The 21,119-nt window shown below is 39.0% G+C and overlaps 1 protein-coding gene across 1 annotated transcript; it reads left to right on the forward strand.

The window, feature by feature from the left end:
- Positions 1–1,722: 1,722 nt before the first annotated feature.
- On the forward strand, positions 1,723–19,329 carry scn4ba (sodium channel, voltage-gated, type IV, beta a). Its single transcript, XM_056373901.1, has 5 exons — positions 1,723–2,556; positions 10,641–10,804; positions 10,983–11,202; positions 11,394–11,523; positions 12,739–19,329. Exons 1-5 carry the CDS (start codon positions 2,463–2,465, stop codon positions 12,830–12,832), a joined length of 702 nt encoding a protein of 233 aa, XP_056229876.1. The 5' UTR covers positions 1,723–2,462; the 3' UTR covers positions 12,833–19,329.
- The last annotated feature ends 1,790 nt before the right edge of the window (positions 19,330–21,119 follow it).

The following is a 21,119-nucleotide window of genomic DNA, read 5'->3' on the forward strand; positions in this document are numbered from 1 at the left end:
AATAGAATAGAATAAAAATTCTACACCAGAAAGGTACAGTACAGTATGGTCAGATATATCTTATGTATAGGACTCAAGTGTTACAATACATGTTGCTATTTGGATCAGCAATGGGAAAAAACATTTTTTAACATGCCCTAGCATCTCATTGCTTTGTTCCTGCAACCAGACAAGCAGAACAAAGATGCAATGTGGTGGGTGGGCTGAGTCTGAAGTGATTGTTCTGACTTTGTGTATGACTATTCTGATGCATGAATACATTTATGTGAGATGTGGATGGGGCAAAAGGTTGGGTTCAGTTATATTCCACCGTACAGTAGGTGGTGGTGAGATTGCACTCGGTGTGTTAGCAGCTTAATGAGAGTTCCATTAGACAAGCCTATGCAAGTCTACGTTATATAACAATGTCCAACAAGATATCTCCTTCCACGTATTTAGCCGCAACCTCACTACAGGTCATCAGGGGAAGTAAAGGCTGGTAGACCTTGAAAAATCCCTTGCTTTTAATGTTAAGTTTTACTTTACCAGTAAGTAAAATGGGAAGTTGTTTAGGGTCTGCAGAAATGGTCTTCAGATGTCACTCTGTGTGGCCCTGATGTTGGTGATGACACTGTTGATGTGTCAGTCAATTGGTGAGGAAGTCATGAATCCTGTGAATGAGGTCAGACTGCACATTCAGGCTGTGGACTTTGGTGACCATTTACTGCTACAGGGCTGTGTTGAAGGCTGAGTTGAGATTGATGAAAGGTATGCTATAATTGTCCTGATGGTTCCATGTTTTGTAACACAGTGTGAAGGACACATTACTGCCCCTATGTGCCTTGGAGGCACGCTGTAAGGCATTTAATCTAGGAGCAGTTCCTTAAGGGGAGTTTGTGTCAAAGTCAGCGCCCTGGGTTTTGAACACAGGGTCTGTTATGGAGGTCCTCTATTGTGTAGTAACCTTTGTTCATTGTACAGATTTTATGAACAGATGATGTAAGATAGGCTGAACTTGAGTTGTCTGGGCCCTCTGTGTCTTGTTTGGCTTGCACCTACTGAGCATCAGACAAAAGTCATGTGGCAACGTTGAAATCTCAGAGATATGTATGAAAAGTAAAAAGTCTGTAGTATCAAAATGGATTCATCAAGTTTTGAGACACTCTGTGAAAGTAACAGCTAGTTCTGTTTTAATCAATTGTACCATGCAAATCATACTAACATTCCAATTATTTTACAGGAAGTCTTATGCCAATCACAATTTAAAGGTACAATAAACTATGTGTAGGGATGACAGAAGAATTAGTAACAAGGTAGAATTTTCTATATCAAACTCGACAGTATAACCTTTACCCTCCAAAAAACAGAGTTCTTCAACTGAGGAGGGAAAAGGGAAGGAGAGAGTTAAAACATGAGTCATTTGATCAAGATCCAATCTTGCCAATGCATTAGCCTACGACTACGGAGGTTTTAGTAGAAGCATGAAATGATAGAAGCAAGAAAGTGGAGACAGGACTAAAGGATGCAGTAAAGACAGGGGGTTATGGTATGGGTGAAGCACACAGCCTGTGTCCGACTCAGAGACCCTCTTGAGTAAGGCTGACTCAGCCTTACTGTGCTGGGTGCATATGTGTTTGTGCGTGCAATATGTGTTTGTACGTGCATGTGACAGCAGTTATCGCCCCCCCACCCCCCACCCCATTCCATTCTATCTCCTCCTCTCACTCACTCTCCTCATCTCTACCTCTGCAGTACCTCTCTTGCTCATTCCTCCCTGTGCCGGCTGGGGAGACACGCGTTTTCTGCTTTTCTGCCTGGCTGCTGGCTCTTCTCCAGCATCCCTGTGTGCCTCTCGTGTGCTATCCTCCCCCCTCCAGCCTATGTCTCCCCCTGAGGGGTTTGTTGGCCAGCCTGCTTCCCTGGTTGTTGCTGCTGCGCCGCTCCTGCTCTGCCTCGCTTCTCCTCTCTGCCTTTCGCCTCACACTCTGCTTTGCTGGATAATCAGCCACTGAGTCTGCCAAAGACAGCAACAGAGGACAGGAAGGGAGGGAGGCAGAAAGACAGAGAGCCTGCACTCTTCATTCAGCTGCTGCATTCTTCTGTCTTTTCCTTCGTTTTCCTTGGCTGCCAGAGTGCAGTGCAGGGAACGACTGAACGGGAGAGGGCTCCCCGAAGGAATCTATCCTCCCCTCTTTGCACTTCCTCCCGCTGTTCATTCCTGGGACAGAGTGCAGAAGAGAAGAGGGAGGGACTGGGAGCGGGACTTCAGACTCTGCCTTCAGCTGCACAGCTCAGTGTCCCACCTTGCTCCAGGGACACATGAGACAAACACACAGAGACACACGCACATTCAAATTAGATTAGACACGGCTCAAGCTGACCAGACTAGCAGAAAGGGGGACAGATTGACAAAGACACACAATATATAAATACAGAGACACAGACAAGACCACAGACAGACAGACAGACAGACAGGGGGTGTCATGGCGTCAGTGGACAGCACCGGTTCGAGTGTCTCTGGTCGGCTGAGATCAGGGGATCTACTACATGCTGGTCTGGCAGTTGCACTGCTGCTTGGTGAGTTATACTTCTCTCTATACCTTAAGCTGCCCTGTCATTCCTCACTCTTCCACTATATGGCTACATTACACCAGAATATTGTTCTTCTATGCCTCTGTTAAATGCTTTCATGTCAGCTCGTGGTTGGGTGAATCCTTTAAATTGTCTTCACATTTAAACTAGTTTCTGTGTCCTCTACACCTTCCTCTTTTGCTCCCTTTATTTCAGTGTTTTTTTTATGCCCATCTCAGTGGGTGGCTCATTGCTGTCATGGTAAATCCATAGCTTTATATTTTTTTATTGCTCCATACAAACATCTGCTGTTCTCTGCTTCAACAATGATGAGGCATCATTCTCTTTCCACACCTGAAGGCTAAAATGTGTGGTGATGTCACAGCTGATGTTTACTTGTTGCTGTACTGAGGGCATCAAGGTCAATAACATTCAACCCTCGGCCGATCTGAACTTGGACATGTTAGATATCTGGTTGCTGAGCTGGATTTCTCTTTATGGATGCACTTAATGAGGTGCCTTTTTCAAGGGGAAGATGAATAAAACTGAGAGAATATAATGCAGAAAAACTTTTGGTTTGAATGTACATAAAAACATATTTGTTGGAGCTACAGCCCATGTATGTGTGTGTGCGTGCGTATGTGTGGTGGTACTATTACTGGTAGTGACGTAGTGGTGCAGTGGTGATCTGTGCTTTTGCTCATACACTCCCTGATTTTGTTGTAGTGCCCAATAGTGCCCCCACATCACAAAATTTCTTCCTTGAGCCCAGTTGTTTGAAAACTTAGCACAGTTCAGAGTTGAGCTTTATGGCACAAAAACAAGATCAACGGGAGTATGTGAGGTACTTCATTTCAGTGCCACCCCTAGGTGAACTACATCATATTATGATATTTCAGTGATAGAATTAACCTCAAATGAAACAAAATAGGTTTCTGCTTTTTGAATTGTTCACTGCCACATTTTCCACAAATATTTAGCCACAGCTACCAGTAAAATTCACATTGTTTATGTTGTCCAACCAGGACATTAAGAAACCAGTTCATGCCCCACATCAAAGCAATTTAGATGGATAAAAGTCATTAGGGTTACACATTGGTCAAAGGAAGGTCTAGATAACAGATCACTGAGCATTTTCAGGAGTAACTCCCACCAAAACAGCATTTGTCACAATGGCCTCCGGTAAGACCCGTCTGTCTGCAGCTTATCACACACTAAATGCTTGTACAACCCTCACATGAGGAAAAATCTGCTTACTTTTTAAGGATTAAACATTAATGATGAGCATGTAAAATAAGACAAATGTTTACCATGAAATATTTATTCAGCAAAGACAGAAAAATACATAGGATGTGGGCACTAGGTCGTACACAGAGAAAAGTGCAGGAAAAGTGCAAAATCCAACACCATCTTGTCATTTTCTGTGCCATTTTGCCAGTAACATTTTGACATTATGCTTTATTTAGGATGGGTAAAACCATTGTGTTGAAATGTCAGTAGAACTTATCTTGAAATGTCAGTTAATAAAATATCATACATACAAGAATATGAGGCATTATTTTTTTAACTATCAGACAAATAGCTTTACAGTCGATCATGTTTTGCGATTGGCTGCAGAGCACGACTTTAGACTATGCTGACCTCATATTATAAGCATGAGTGGCCATTATTCAAAAGCTATAAAAAGATGTGCATAACAGTACTTTTATACCCTAATGTAAAATACAACTTTAGTTCCTGTCAGTGTTTTTCTTCCCAAAGCATCTTACTACAGTTGCATGTTGAAAAAATTTGGCATTGATATTTATATTATTTATATATATTCCATTCCCAACAGCTATTAAAAAGTACAAAAATAATAAAAGTGATGATAAAAATTTACAATTACCGATGGATAAATTACAGCATGCACTCAATGTGAGAAAAATGTAATGTAAGTCATACCAAGGGTCAGTTTTATGAAGCTGGTAATCCTGAGCAGGTCAATCTACATTGGTCCATGTTCCAGATTTTAGGGTTTACTGGATTTTATTCAGCAAATTCTGCCACACCAAAATTTGTTTTTTGAAAATGATTTGTTAGGATACTGTGGAGTTGTCAATCTGTGTCTTTAGTTGTGTTGTTTACCCCTTGGGATAGTTGCTGTTGTAATTAGTAGGTCACCATTTATTTTCGACTTAATTGCAGCAAGGTCTGGTAAATTCTGATGCATTCGATCCAGCTGAGGCAAGTTAATAAAATCTAATTTCAAAGGTAAAACAACAAACACAAATCCAGAAAGTTAAAAGATGTCACAGTCCTGTATAGTAATATGGGTTCATTTTAAGCTGGACAAACAAGGTATAACAAAGCCAAATAAATAAATAAGAGTTTAGTCACTGGTGTGAAAGTTATCAGTCTCTAGTGTGCTGATTGTGTTTTACAGGAACACACTCCAATTCAGATCTAGATCTGAAAATTCTGATCCAAAAACAATCCAGGTCCCAGTGGCAGCAACTGTGGTGCCTTCCTTACTGTCAATCAATTATCATCATTCCCTTGTTTTTGTATTGATCTTCTAAAGACCGTTGACCAAACTAATACTGAACACCATCAAATATGCTTTGGCAGCCATCTTGGGGCATCAATCAAATAACTATTCATTAGCTCTGATTTGTTTTATATACTGTCATTCCAGTCTTTGCAGTACTGTGGTTTGTTACTTAATTATCATGTCCACTATGTTATGCTGTCATAATGAATTCCCATCACTATTCAAGACCTCCAGTTTATCGCTGCTGTGGCACTCTCCAGTATTATAGCACTTAACATCACTTTTTGTTCTTCATATCCTATTCTGCAATGTCCTATATTCTATTTTAGACAGCATATGGTTATTTATCTGTATATGCACATTACACATCTGTTGACATTTCATGCCTGCATAGAAATGCACAACTGATTCTCTTCTTGAATTATTTTCCTAGACTTCTATAATCTTTGCCAGAAACACTGCAGCAATCTCTCTCAACAGACCCTTTGGCAACAGAAATGAAGCCAGGAAAAAACACGAGTGAAACAAAGTCCCATTTAAAGCTAGATGTGGAATGAAAGGAAAATACACTGAAAATCAGCAATCTTTCATTTATTACTGAAAGTTCTGCCTTTTAAACTACTTAACAATAAACCCTTTCATTGCAGTAATTTAAAGCTGCCACAACAATTAGAGATATGATACATGTATGTGAAAAATAACCGTAACTTGCCACATCCAAAGACCAAGATTATGACCTTGGAACTATTGTTCATCCTCAAAGTATCACTCCTTATTTGCATTAGACATGTAGAGATGTCGATGACGTCACAAACCCTCATTATAACAGATCCCCCTCAGAAAACAAAGATCAGCAATCCAAAAAGATCTGAGACATGCAAACGCACAGAAAAACTGTCACTTCAACCCTGACATAAAACTACTGTAATATTCTCCACCTTCCCTAGCCTCACTCCTTGTTGCCATATATAAATATAATGGCTTGTGCAGCAGAGAATAAACAACAAACAGCAGATAAAGTAGGAGCTGTGATACAACAAGCAATGAGGCAAACAGTTGTAGAGCAGTCCAGGTTGTAACTCAGCAAATACCAGTAATATTTTGCCAGTAGCTGGCATGTAGATGTGGTCATCATGTTGTCACCTGTTTATGTGGGGATCATATTACGTAAGTGTGTATCCGTATGTGTATGCGCAGTGTGAACGTGACCCCCACCCTCTCCACCAACACCCGCAGCTCTGTCGATTGAGTTACTCAGCTGCTGTTGTAATTCTCTGCCCTGCTGTCACTCATTCACCTTGGAGAGGACATCTCACTTCCTCTACCTCTCCCTATCCATCCCTGTGTTCTTCCCTAGTGACCCCCCTCCATCACTTCCTACACATTCTACCTCCTCCGTTACACCTGCCCCCCCCATTCATCTCTCTTATATTCTCCTCCTCCCTTCTCCCCCAACCCTCCCATCACTTCTCCCTCCCTCTCTCTCTCTCTCTCTCTCTCTCTCTCTGCCTCCCTTTCTTCTCTCATAGAGGTAACAGTGTCCTCGCCAGTTCTCTATGGGTTCAACTCAGAAATACATTAACCCCTCAATCTCTGGCCTACTTATCAAAAAAAAAAAAAGAAACACCTCACCTTGACAGTCAGCCAAGGACAAACAGGCACACACACACACACACAGTCAGTTGCCTTTTCTCCCATCAGTGATTCAGATATTGATGTTTCCCAAATGGGACAAAGAGATATTTGATAGTTGAGCTAAAAATATCAGACATTCCAACCTATTCCTCATGTTAGACACACACAAACACACACACACACACACACACACACACACACACACACACACACACACACACACACACACACACACACACACACACACAAACACAAACACACACACACACAAACACAAATACACACACACAAGTACATGCGCACACATACAAAGACAACCATGCATACATAACTAGCATAAGACATTACTGGAGCATGTGAATCTGTGGGTTTTGTCAGGATAAACTCTTAAGATAGAAGAAGAGCAGAGAAGAGGAAGGGGGCGGAGAGAAAAGGGATAGTAGAGAGAAGAGGTGTGAAACGAGGGAGGTGTGAAATCTATTTCTAGGCATGGGGGGGGGGGGGTTCCTCTCAGATATGTAAAAGATCATCATGCACTTGGTCACTAACCTTGCTCGCTGGCATTGTTCCACTAATTATGGACAGAGGGCAATTACTGTACTTTGCTCAGAGTTTAAAAGGCACTGAAAGGATTCCAGCAAGTAGCAAACTACAGGAAACATCTCAACCCTCTGAGCTGTCACTGAATCAACCACTGTCCCACAGAAAATAAATAAACACAAACATGAACAGTGGCTCCTCACATCTCTCCTCTTCTTATTTAGTTGTAGCGTCCCAGAGGAACAAGTTTTCAGTGCAAGAGAGACAGAAAGATTGAGTAGAAGGAGAGAGAGAGAGTGCCCAGTGCTGTGAAAAAGAAAAAAAAAAGCATAGTAAGAGCCCATTAAAAGAGAGCAAAACCAGAAACAGAAAAGAACAAGCAGAACCCAAGTGGCCTCGGTTGCTACTGAAAGTAAAGGAGACAAGTCTAGATGACAACAGAGGAGAGGTAAAAATATCAGATTTTAGAAGACGAGAGGAAGGGGTGAGACTGAGGAGACGCAGGAGCAAATTCAGGAAAATGATGAAAAAGAAAAAGTACAGCCAAACACACTGATAGCCCTTTTACCATGTACTTTTAATAGAACATTCAGAGATTTAACACTTAAGTGCCACATCAAATTGATATTTACTGGAAAATGGTAAAATATCTACCAGGGATAAATAATGTACTGTATATACTCTGCACTTGGGCATTATAAAGTTGAGTCATACACAGTACAGGTAATCTCTAAGATCTGGTTGTCTTCGACCATTTCTCTGTTAATCACCAAATCCTTAAGAATTGAATTAGCAATGAACTTGATGACCAAGTGAGGGATGGCTGCACACACAAATTTGAATTTACAGATTTGCATGTGTGTTTGTGTGTGTGTGTATTTGAAACATACCTGGTACTGTCATAACCTGAGATTATACAAAATTATAACAGCTGTGTTATAATGATACAATTTCTCTACCATTTGCTAGCTTCTAAGTGGTCAAACCATACTCATCACCCTTACCATAAGACATTTATTTTGATAGAACAACACCCTGAGTCTGCTACACACTGCAGTAAATTATAAATAACTACTTTTTGAGCTAGCTCAGTTAGCCCAGTTTTTGCTCCAACATACTGGTTCCTTGGTTTAGGTCCCAACTCGTAACATTCTTGACACTGGAGATGTTTTTTCAATTTTATATATATGCTTGAATGGGAAAGTGGTCTCAGACTTTTGGACCCCACTGTATATATATTTTAGTATCCACAGTTGCACTTGGCAATGTGCCACATAATCACAGTAACTTCAATTTACCTATTTTAGAATGTCAAAAAAAAGTCTGAAAATGTCAATTTATCCCACTTTTAAAGTGAGTGACCCAAACTGATTAGTGTGTCTAGAGCATTTAACACCTAACCTGCAACAGTAAACAGTGATTTGACCCAAAATGACCAGAGGGATTACACTGTTGTCTTCACACACAGGTGGTGCGAAATTCTTATATAGTTGTAAGTCCTTCAGAAACACATAGGCATACATGTCCTCTAATGCTGTTTGCACCATGCCTAAGTGCAATGTGATCCTGAGCAGGTCAGTGTGGAGGAGAGCATTTATAAATAGGCCCCAAGTGTGTGAGAGACACCAGAGCAACAATCTGGGAATTACACCAGCTGGCATTGCAAAACCAACATAACCCGCCCAGCAAGACCCAAATACCAATACAAGACATGCTGTCACTCTTTTGGAAATTAAACACTTTCTATGTGTTTTCTGCTTTGCGTAACAATATCGCAGGAAACCAGTAATATTATCTAATAAACTTGATTTATGTTTTTGTTTTGATTTGGGGACATTTCTGTCTGGCTGTTTAAGGGTAACGACGCTTTAAAATAGATCAGTCAGTACTGGCTTGTTCGTCATGTTAGTCATTCTCAGTCATTCTCAGTCAGTCAGCTGGTCAGTCGGTCAGTTATCTAAGTGTTACACACAGTCTGGTCACCTTGCTTGGTGTGCATACAGGAGCTGGATACACTGAGATATATGAGGAATTCATGTGAAATCAAGTCAAATGGATTATAAAGACCAGTGTGAGGGCAGGTGCTCATGTTTCTAGTATTGAGTGTTTTAAATTTGTAGTTGGTGACTCATGAGTTATTGAATGCTGTAAATACTTACAAAGTTTATAAGTATATTGTAGCACATTTGTATCGTATCATATTTTAAAAGAAGCTTGAATCCCTCCCAAAATCCAGTGACACTTTCTCCTCAGTAACATGTTTTCCACATCTTCCCTCTTCTTGACTCAATCACTGCATTGTGTAATTCATTTTTATGGAACTATGCAAAATGTCATGAGGAGACAGGAGGAAGTCAACTAGTCAAATAGAACTACTGTTTGGCTCTGAAAGAGATTCTAGATTTCCTGGAAACAGCATAAAAAATGAGGACATTATATTTTGCACAGAACTGCCATTTTGACGTAAAGCCAGAAAGATACAATAGTAGTCTCAAACAGAAGAAGCAGAGAGTAGAAGAGACGTAACTGGTGCCCTTAGAGTCAGAGTCAGAGTCAGAGAGTGGGTCAAAGTGGGCATCGCAATAACAATTTCAGAAGAAGACAGAAGAATGAGACATTTCGACCAGTTTTTTTTTAATATTTATAATTATAATGCCGCAGATATACCATAGTCATTGATCAGATGAATGTGTTTCATTATACAAACTGCATACCAAATTGCACAATTGTGTATCTAGCCAAAAAAAACATAGTCTGGCATGAAATACATTTTTGTTTTTTTCTAAATTTGGATCCCACAGTTCATGCTTTGGAGAAGACTCCAAAGAGTTTCTTTCAAAATCCTGCAACAGTGACAGTGAAAAAATTCCTCTGTTAAACTGGCCAAACAGTTAATGGCAATGAACCAAGACTTCTGTCTCTCTAAATGGATACAAATCTGGTAATGATGGCTGCATCATCAGTCATACACTGAATTTGAGTTTCAACTCAACTCAGAAAATCCAAAAAACTGATAACAGCATCTTTTATTTAGTTGATATCATAATTTAAAATGAAAATGGAGTAGTGGAGGAAAGAAAGTTGTCATTTCATGATTTGAACTTCAAGCAACATAAGCTAACTTTGTAATTCCAACTCAGTTGTACTCATCTTTTACAGCAACCCTAGCTGGACAATAACCCAGAGTCCCATCATAAAATCATTAATTTATCTTTTGTCATTTTTGTCCTAAAATGGTTTGAAATCAGTGTAGCCCGAACTATAATTGCTGACTTCTGCTTAGAGCGTGTTGTTTTGGGTTGGTGCTGTACTGTGACTTTTACTTTCTGTTTATTACTGTTCTGTTTATTTTCTTCACCGTTTACATTCTCTCTTGGTTCAGGTGTGTGGAGTGTTGGTGGGCTGGAGGTGTCAACAGGTAAAGTGTCTACAGTTGAAGCAATGAATGGCTCCACAGTTCTGCTGCCCTGCACCTACTCCTCCTGTATTGGCATCAAAAACCTATACTTCAACTGGCACTATAATGACAATGGAACCATGATGAGGGTACAATGCACATACACACGCATACACACACACACACACACACACACACACACACACACACACACCCACACACACACACCTGTAATAGCAACGTAGAGATGCTTTGGATACATTTAAGCATAGATAACTGATCTGTTTATATCTACATATGTACAAACGTGTGTGTGTGTGTGTGTAGTTATGTGAAGCAGAGATCCCTATGGAGGGTGTGGAGCCCAAGGTCTTTGTGTACCATGAACGTGTGGAGTTTGTCGGCTCCTCAAAGAGCAACAACATCTCCATCCTGCTGTGGAACATCACCTTTGAAGACCAAGGAGAGTACATCTGTTTCGCCAGAAACCCAAAAGAGAAGAACCGCAACCACAGTGCTGTCTTCACTCTTATAGTGGTGGACCAAAGTATGTGACAGATACACACACTTGCATACACTTGGCACACAAAAATACAACTTTATATGACAGTGCTTATGCTCTTAGACAGACACAGAACCTAGGTCTTCTCAATCTTGTTAACTCTTTCTCCACATTGTTTACATCATCTCCCTCTCCTTGTCTTTCTCTCTCACAATGTGTTTCCCTTCTCTTTTCAGTGAAGGAGGTTGACAACACTTTGACAGTCATCATTGTCTCAGTGCTGGGTGGAGTCATTGGCTTAGTTATCATTGTCATGGTGATAAAGGCCTTGGTTGTTCACTTCCTGCTGAAGGATGATGAGAAGAAGTGAGTAAATTCCTGACTATGGTCATAAGCACAGTTATAGGCTGGTTACCAAATATATTCCCGCTGATACTTGCTACCTGTACATAGTAATCTTTGCTCTTTTACTTTTTCATTTCAAATATTGTGATAATTTTATGTCCTTGGCTGTGTTTCTATGTAAATTATCGGGGTTGACCAACTGAACTGATGACAGTAATAATGTTATAGTGACAAATGACAGTGTGAACTGCAGTAATGTGACTATTAATCTATAAAATGACTATTAATATTATTAGTAAAAAAAGTTTTTAACGCTGTTTACAAACAAGTCCACTCATTCTCACTTATGATCTACAGAGCATTGCTGAAATAATGACAAAAATAGCACTTTTCACAATTTGTTACAACATCAGCTCCCTTCATTTATTCAACCTCAGAGTCTTCTTTCTGTCACATTGTGACAGTGGCTATTAACATACTCTTCAGAAACTTACTTTATACGAATGTGAGTGTAAACTCAGACAGCAGAGCTTGCATCATCAAGCTGTGAAAACTCACAACGAGAGACACAGATCAGTAAGGAGTACAAAATGATCTTCAGTAATGTGACTAAAAATAGAATCATCCAAATGTCTTAATTTGATAATGCCTACTATGATTTTATTTGGATTGAAAAAAAGTTTCATGGCCATTTCTAAATTAAAATGGCATCTTAATTTGGTTAATATGAGACTATTGTTGGCCATGTTGAAAAGGGATATTTGCTATAAATGTGAAAAATTTTAACTCACATAGCTGCAAATCCATCATAAAAATAATGTTTGACTACTCAGTGAAGATTGCAGCTAATAAAACAACAGCCAGAAATAACGAGACTGTTTATACTGTTTATTTGTCTTTTCACATCAATCACAGTTGTTATGTCAATAGTGAGCTGCAAATCATTCAGTACATCTATTAATGAAATATCATACATATCTATGATCCATATATAGTATACAAAATGTTATTAATAATGTGAGAATGGTAAGGCTTTCAATTAACTTCTTTGACATGTGTTGAAGTAAAATCTTAATTACATATTCCCAATTTGTGTCCAACACAAGATTATTATTTGGGGCTATGAGGGTCAGGCTATGCAAAATCCCTGCAGTATATATATAGAGCACTTATCACTCTTTAGTTCCTCCCATTACAGGTGTACATCTTAACCTCTGGTTTCTCTGTGCCCTGCAGTAAAGAGTGCCTGGTGAGCTCCTCAGGGAATGACAACACAGAAAATGGACTTTCAGGAGCCAAAGCGGACAACAAAGGGACACCAAAGGCATGAGCAAAATGCAAAGTATGTCTGTATGTTTGTATATATGTTAGACAAATGTACACGCTCAGAGGAAATGCTGTTAACAGTGGACTGTTTTATCTTACTAGTGGCTAACTAATACAACATGTAAATGTCTCTTTTAAATCATGCTTGAGATTTGGGAAGTGTGAGATGTGCATAGGCCTGGATCACTCCCTCACTTACATAGCAGCCCATTTGTTACAGTGTACAGCCTCTGTCATCAAATTTTGCTTTTCATCTTATAGAAATTCACTTACTCTACAGATCAGTCTCATGTGTTACATATATATAAATATATATATATATATAAGGCTTAATTTGGAATGTATAGGGCTGGTGTTATTCACAACTTCAATTCAAACTTGAACCCAAACAATCCTGACCAGTGGCAACACGCACACTTTGATATCATGATGAATTACCATAATCTATAAACTGCCATGTCAACTGGAAAACAGCACAAAACTGCTGAAATGCTTTTTTGTAACCCTCAAATGACACTGACAAATGAAAACTAACAGATATACATTTACATGCTCACTATTCTTGTGAGTAACTAGCTAAACTGCTGGCTTTCTAGAGGTCTTTGAAGCTATGTTTTCCGGATCTTTTTGATCTGATCTAACCATTGACCTTGATCTCTGCCATGCCAGCCTGAACTTTAACTTCATCAAGTTTACTGCTGGTTCCAGGTTTGACACACTGTCAGGATGTGCTTGGTTCATTAACGGCTAACAGCAGATTTTGATCAACTACTGGCAAGCTAAGGCTGACAACTGGGCTGCCTTCTTAGGTGACTAAAAGGATCCAGTTCTGCACAGGATTTATTGTTTTGCTTTAGATGAAACACAGGTGCCTGTTCTGCTTCTGCTCCCTCTGCTGGTGGGAGGATAAAAACACAAAAAAATTATAAAAATATTACCAACCCTCACCCTCATCAAAGACAATCCCCAGACTACCCAGCTCCCTATAGAAAGGAATGAACTTAATCATGCTGCTTCTTACTAATAACCAATGCATTTTTAGCATGTGCCGCATTTTATATAATGTCATATAAGTATATGTTGTCAAGTACCACAGTACAGGAACATTTATGTGTGTCTTTGTATGGCCCCATTTAACCCTTCACATCAACCTCAACTGACTGAAGCTCTGTCAATGCCTGATAAGCACCTCCCAACACTGCTATAACTTTTCTTACCCCTTTAACCAGGTCAGGGTGATTGAAAGGTGACTCCTCTTTTAGATTAATGGCCTGCAGGTGTTTGTGGGAAAAAGAGGGTGACATTTTACACTTACTAAACCGGAAGAACTTTTAAGTATCTTTAGATTTTAATCATCCAAGTTGATAAACTCTGCCAGAGAAGTTTATGAGGTTGGCACTTTGTTCGCATCAGCAGGATATACTGTAAGTGGGGAGAGCAACACACATATGCGGTTCTCCAGATAGCAATTCACTTTTACATTTCCACATTTGTATGCGGATTCTAACTGGCTCTGATGACCGAAAACACTTTAACAATACAGTACACATGCATTTTTAATTATGTTAAAGAGTCCAAATACGTCCGCTGATACAGCCTCTGTAATACAGGTAGCACAGCATTGGGACAGATCACTGCAAAAGAATGTAAAGACTCTGTCAGGGAATATATGTTAAATATTGTCCAAAAAGTATATTTTAATTCATTACAAAAATAATAAACAATGTGTTAGTGTTATTATAAAATGAATGTTTGAATATCTTAATAGGCCAGTAGGTAATTTTTCTTTGCCAACTGTCTTGGTCTGTGCACCTCTACAACCAGCCAATACTTTCAGTGTTTCACTCAGTTCAGAGTTCAGATCAACCAACAACTACTTGCTGTGACTGTATTTAAAAACGTAAGGCGCTGAAGATTATAAGATGTTTATTGTGAATTTCTAAATAGTACTAGTGTCTTAGCACTAAAAACTTAACTATTCAAGAGTTTGGTGGGAGCCGAGAGTGGTTGGGAGTAAATTGACAAATTGAAAACTATATATAGAGTAAATTTAAGCAGTAATCACATTTTGTTCAAGAAAAGAAAAAGTCAACAAAGTCTTTATAATATCACGTCTGTACTTAATCCTGTGATAAGTCAACAGGGATGAACTTAGTGCTAAAATATCCATTGGAGACTAGAATCTTTCTATGTGACTCTCAGTATGAGAGGTCACTTCTGTGAAGCTGGCAGACATGATCCGCCACACCCGTATACATAGCTTGAATAGCTATGACAGCTGAAAGCTACTCACAAACATACGCACACATATATATGCCTACACGTGTAACTCAGATACTAAGAAACAGTTTGATACCAGAGAGTAGTACACTGGCCTTGCATACAAACAATACAGCACTTTACCACTGTTCAGAGTGGCTGCACAAAACAGGAAATCATGGGAAAGATTTCACAGTCATCGTTCTTTTATAATATATTACGAGAGTTAACAAAAAACAACATTTTCAAATTTTGTTTGTCATGTTCGACTGAGCACCTGACAAAAGCATTATGTCAAAATGGTTTTAGCATTGTGTGACTACATGTTATCTCACTGGAATAGAGCTCTATGGGAAGATTTTATCTTATTTTTCTAAGTGTTCACTTCTGTCAGCCTGCTGCCCTCTAGTACTGGAGAGCATTTCCCTTCTTGCTTTCAATGGAAGCAATATGACAGACATCAGATTATGCAATAAACTGTTATAAGGCACTTTAGATGTGTCTGGACTGGCTGTGATGGCAACTCTGTCTGTCCAAGGCACTGTTCATTGTACGGTTGTATTTATCTACACTGGAGTAATGTATCTCAGTTGGATCGACATTAAGTTCATATATCTACATTAGACAGATTTAATGGCATTGGATCAATCTATATCAGATCCCATTTACACTTGGCATAAAATTCCCTGAGCAGATGGAAGATACATTAAGACGAGCTAGAGATTTAGGCTACATTATAAAACACCTCTGACTCCCTTGTATTGACCGAAGATAACTCTACAGTCAATTTCTGATAACCAATGTCTGTAATGGAATTTTCATATTCATCCTAATATGAAAAAACCTAAATTATGTGACCAAATACACAAAAATCAAGTAGGCTAAAAGACCACTGACAAAATTCAAAAACTCAAAACAGCTGCTCATGGGAAATTTATGAAAATAGTCCTAATGTTCTTGTGTCTATATTGGCCCATGTGCACCTAGTTGTTTCATGAAACTTATATACAGAGTACATTCTGATATAGTATGTAATCATACTACATCACAGCACAGTAAATACGGTATGACTGCCACCTAGTGGTAAATGCATCAAATAATAATCTCTAGCAGAGGCTGATGAGACATCATGTGCTTATTGAATTTTGATAAAGACTATAAAGGGTTGAATACAACTAAAATTATAATCTTATGTAACTGAGTGACAAAAATATTGCAACCCTTTTCACGTCTAAATTTCAGCTGGGTTCCAAAGAGCCTGACTGAAATCTGTCTGCTGTTTGCCACCTATAAAATGCCATTCAAGACAAACAATGTCCAGTGTCCCTCTCGGCACTTGTGATTTACAATTTCATGGTTTGCATTCTTATGTGATGGACTGATAGGACTTTTGGTTGCCATTATTGGCTTGGAGAGACATATGGATTTACTTGAAAACAATTTGAATAAAATGTGTCTCAGACAACATCCTGAATTGGTTCAGGTAATTAGATTGCAGATGCTTAAGAAGCATGAAACAACACAGGTTAAAATGGGCCACATGTTGGTGTCAAATGTTGCCCATTGGACAATTTAAGTGTATTTCAATTGGAATTTTATTGCTAGGTATAAATGGGATCAAGGCGGATCAATGTTCATAGAACTGAGGTAATATCTGATATGTGATGTACAACTGTGAGTGAAACCTGTAATAGCTACTAACATTGTAACTGTGCAGGGTTAGAAGTGATACAGTATCCTTGTTGTGTTGTAAAACTGTGAATGTTATGAATATGGAAGGAAGCACTACACACACACACACACACACACACACACACACACACACACACACACACACACACACACACACACACACACACACACACACACACACACACACACACACACACACACACACACTTGCTTCCTCATCTAACCAGTCATGTGCAAATCCCTCTGTAAAGAGGGTATATATGTACATCCAAAGTCTTCCTGTAGGGAAAAGCAATACTGTGGAGTTGATCTGTCTGTTACTAATAACCCTGATATAACATAGCAAATAGGTGGTTTCATGTAGGGATTGTGATGCATAACATGTATATTTGTGAGTACACATTCATTAGTCCCCATTTTTGTCTGTAACTCCTAACCAGATTTTTCAGTTTTTCTGGAGTGAGGCCCATTAACCCTGCCTTACAGTTTCAGGAAAGACTTTCTGATCTATGACTTGCTCTTACCGTATGGATTTATTTCCCTTAAGTAAAACTACTGACAAAGTGACAAAAAAAACACCATATCAAAAGGCATGTGAGGAGGGCGTAAGAGTGATGTTCTGTTTTAATGAAGGCCAAGGTACAGTATCTATGTGACAAATAGCATAATGTTACCTGAGTTCATGTATGAATGCAGTCTAGATCCAGTTGTGGAACGGCTGCCTTCTTAACCCCATCAAATTGTACTGGGTTATGAAACCACCAAAAGCAATGGCTGTTTTAACTTTTAAAATAAGATTTTTGTTTTCTCCCCACTACATTCTGACCTGCATGTCTTTCTCCAAGAAATCTTTGCCCTGAACCGAACATGAGTTTTGATGTCAGCCAACTGCTTGCAGTGATTGCTGCAGTACTGAGTCTGCCCTGAACAGTGTCGAATGCTCCTCTGCAGGGATGCAGTAGAGCACAGTAATACAGAATGACTGCCACCCAGTGGTGAATGACAAACACATCAAATAATCTTACATCTAGCAGAAGCTGATGAGACATACAACATGCGCTTATTGCAGTTTAATTCAGACTTTAAGGGTTGCATAATGAAAAAAACAGTGTCAGTTACAACTAAAGCTAAAACTATAATTTTATGTAACTGAGTGATACAATCATACAACAGTTTTCACACATCAATGTATGTCTATAAATAGTATTGAAACTGATGCTGATCGCTTTACATATAACTACTAGTTTATAAATATGCATAATTTAATCCTTGTGCCCATTTGGTGTTTTAACTACATTTAATATGGGGTGAACCACAATGCATACGTTTACACAGAATCTATTAGGAAAAGGATACATGAAACAATTTGTAGAAACATGGATTCTTCAAGAAATGGCTCCTAGTTGACAGCTATAGTGAGCTTAAAGAGTCACAGATAGTCGCATTTTTCACAAAAATAACAAAGTGTTGAGAGTTCTGACTGACCACTATGATTCTTTAGAGTTAGTATTGCTCTTACTGCCAGAGCGGCTGAAACTCATACTGCCAGTCCAAGAGTCTCATGTCTGCTGTTGTTATGACACTATTACAATGACACTCAACTCACTTTGTACACTTACACTATTAAAACATATTGTATTACGGTCTTCAGCTGTATTGATGGCATTTCAGTACTAAATTGTATATGATATTGCTCTATACTACTTATGTATTTCTAGCAGCTGAAACTCACACTGCCAAGCCAAGAGTCTGACGTCTGCTCTCTGCTTCCCACATTCCACACAGATCAAAAGATCGAACCACTGATCTAATGTTGGTTTAGTTGAGCAATAGGTTAATTTTACTACAATCCTGATGCAAGACAGTTATACATAAATGAGATTAAATAGGAGCAATATGTTCTTATTTTGGCTCAAATGCAATTGTTTCCATTGTGAGAATTTTGAGATAGCTAACAAAATGGTGAAAACAATTATTGTTAGCAATGCCAAACTATGATGCATATTGTGACATATTGTGTGTCAATATTACATCACAAGCCTAGCAAACTGCCTCCTCTAACTCTTAAAAGAGATTATTTTACAGACCAAGGCTAGCTAGCTACAGATTTGAATTATAAGCACAGACTGAGACTGACCTCTCCACCTTTTCTCACTGCAGTCCTGCATTTTGAACAATTTCAACAATATTTTTTACGCATCCAGCATCTGAAAATGTAATTATATCTTAACCCAAATAACAAATTCATATCTACACATCTTATCTTACGCTATATAACTCCACTAATGGTACACAAATAATAGTACTTTATAGTAGGTTGAAATCTTGCAGCAAATTCCTATATTTTGCTTTCATCAGTACAGTCCATTCAACACAATCACACACACAAAACAAATCTGCAACCCCAGGTTTCCTGGATCAACTTTTCTCTGAATGTTCAGCTGTTTGTCTGTGTTGTGACCATGTTGCTCATGCTCCCTTCATGACTATGCACCTCAAACTTTTGACTTGTTAAAAAAATACATACTGAAAATAAAATGTTGATTCCCAGAGCGTTGCTGAGTCTCATTTGTTTCTTTATCCAACTTTAGAGAATGTTCCTTCATTCAGTCTCTTCAAGATAGATAGATAGATCGATAGATAGATATTTTATTTATCCCCTAGGGGAAATTCATGTGTCCATTAGCTCACTGTTGATAATAATAAAAACAGTTAATAATAGATAAACAATAATAATTAGATTAGTCCACTTCCTTTGGCTGAGGTGTTGTATAGCCTGATGGCAGTGGGAACAAAGGATCTCCAGAACCGCTCTATTCTGCAGATGAGACGTTTGTTGCACCTGTAGCTGCTTCTCTGTACGGCCAGAATGTTGTGGAGAGGATGGTTGGTATTGTCTAAGATGGCCTCTATATTACATTGCATGTATCTCTCCGCAACAGTCCTGAGTCCAGACTCCTGCCAAGCACAGACCCAGCCTTTTTGATCAGCTTGTCCAGTCTCCTTGTGTTCATGTTGGACATGCTGCCGCCTCAGCAGACTGCAGCATAAAAAGTACACTGGCCACCACTGACTGATAAAACATGCGCAGCGTTTCACTGCAGACGTCAAAGGACCTGAGCTTCCTGAGGAAAAAGAGCTGAGTCTGCCCTTTCCGGTAGATGATCCAGTTTACTGTACAGGTGAACACCTAGGTATTTATAAGTGCGCACCACCTTAATGTCCTTCCCTTAAATGTTGACTGGCTGAAGGGCGGGCCTAGACCTCTGAAAGTCAACAACCATCTTCTTGGCCTTGGAGGTGTTCAGAAGGAGGCAGTTCTTGTTGCTCCATTCACTGAAGGCTATCGTCAGATTCCTGTACTCCTCATCCTGCCCGTTCCTGATACGCGCCACAATAGCTGTGTCATCTGAGTATTTCTGGATGTGGCAAAACTCAGAGTTGTATTTAAAGTCCACCATATACAGAGTGAGCATGAGTGCTAATCAATACTTGCACCATAATGATTCCTACAAAGACAATAAATCAAAAAATTTGAGTGAAATTCACAGATAGCTTTTAAAGTCTAGACTTAAGTTGGCTGGCATATTAATTGAATGGGAAATAAGATTGTATTCTTGGATTCTTGAAAAAAAATCACTGTGGTAGATGGGTGCAAATATCAAAATTAAAAACTATTTTACTACGGTTTGCAGTAGTTATGCTAGTTCTAACATCCTACTCACTCATCACTTACACCAAGCAAGATTCTTTCCACCTGCAGTTGTTCAGCCACATCTGTTCGTTTGGGAAGGAGAAAAACAGCCATTCTCAATTCTCTCCAAATATCTCAATTTAATGCCAAAGAAGAAGTTACAACTGCACAACTGTTTTTGTTGCGAAGCATCTGCCCTGTTAGCCTTAGCTATTCAAAAACACAATATGATAAGTAAATGGGGTGACATAAAAAGCCAAACTTCCAATGCCAAAAATAACACATTTTGTGTTGCTATTCACATATGTTATGTTGGTAACGGTCACATAAAATGTCCCAAATGCCATTTTCTGTGAGGCAGCCAGACATGTCGGGAAAAAAAACAAAAAATAACCGCAAACTGATTCTCATGTGCTTTGGCAATAGCTAATTCATGCCTCTTTCCTGGTTAACCCATTTAGAAAAGAAAGCCAAAGCCTGCTTATTAATTTTATCCTCTTAAGTTCTCATATCCCCATCTGTCATATTGTGTCATGTCACGCATGACGGATGGGATAAATGTGTATAATCAGATGGTATGTTAGATCTACTGAATTTGTATTAATGCGACTTGTAAAATAAAAAAATAAAACAATGGAAGACCTAA

The sequence above is a fragment of the Seriola aureovittata genome, chromosome 4 (assembly GCF_021018895.1).
Source record: "Seriola aureovittata isolate HTS-2021-v1 ecotype China chromosome 4, ASM2101889v1, whole genome shotgun sequence".
In the NCBI taxonomy this organism is placed as follows: Eukaryota; Metazoa; Chordata; class Actinopteri; order Carangiformes; family Carangidae; genus Seriola; species Seriola aureovittata.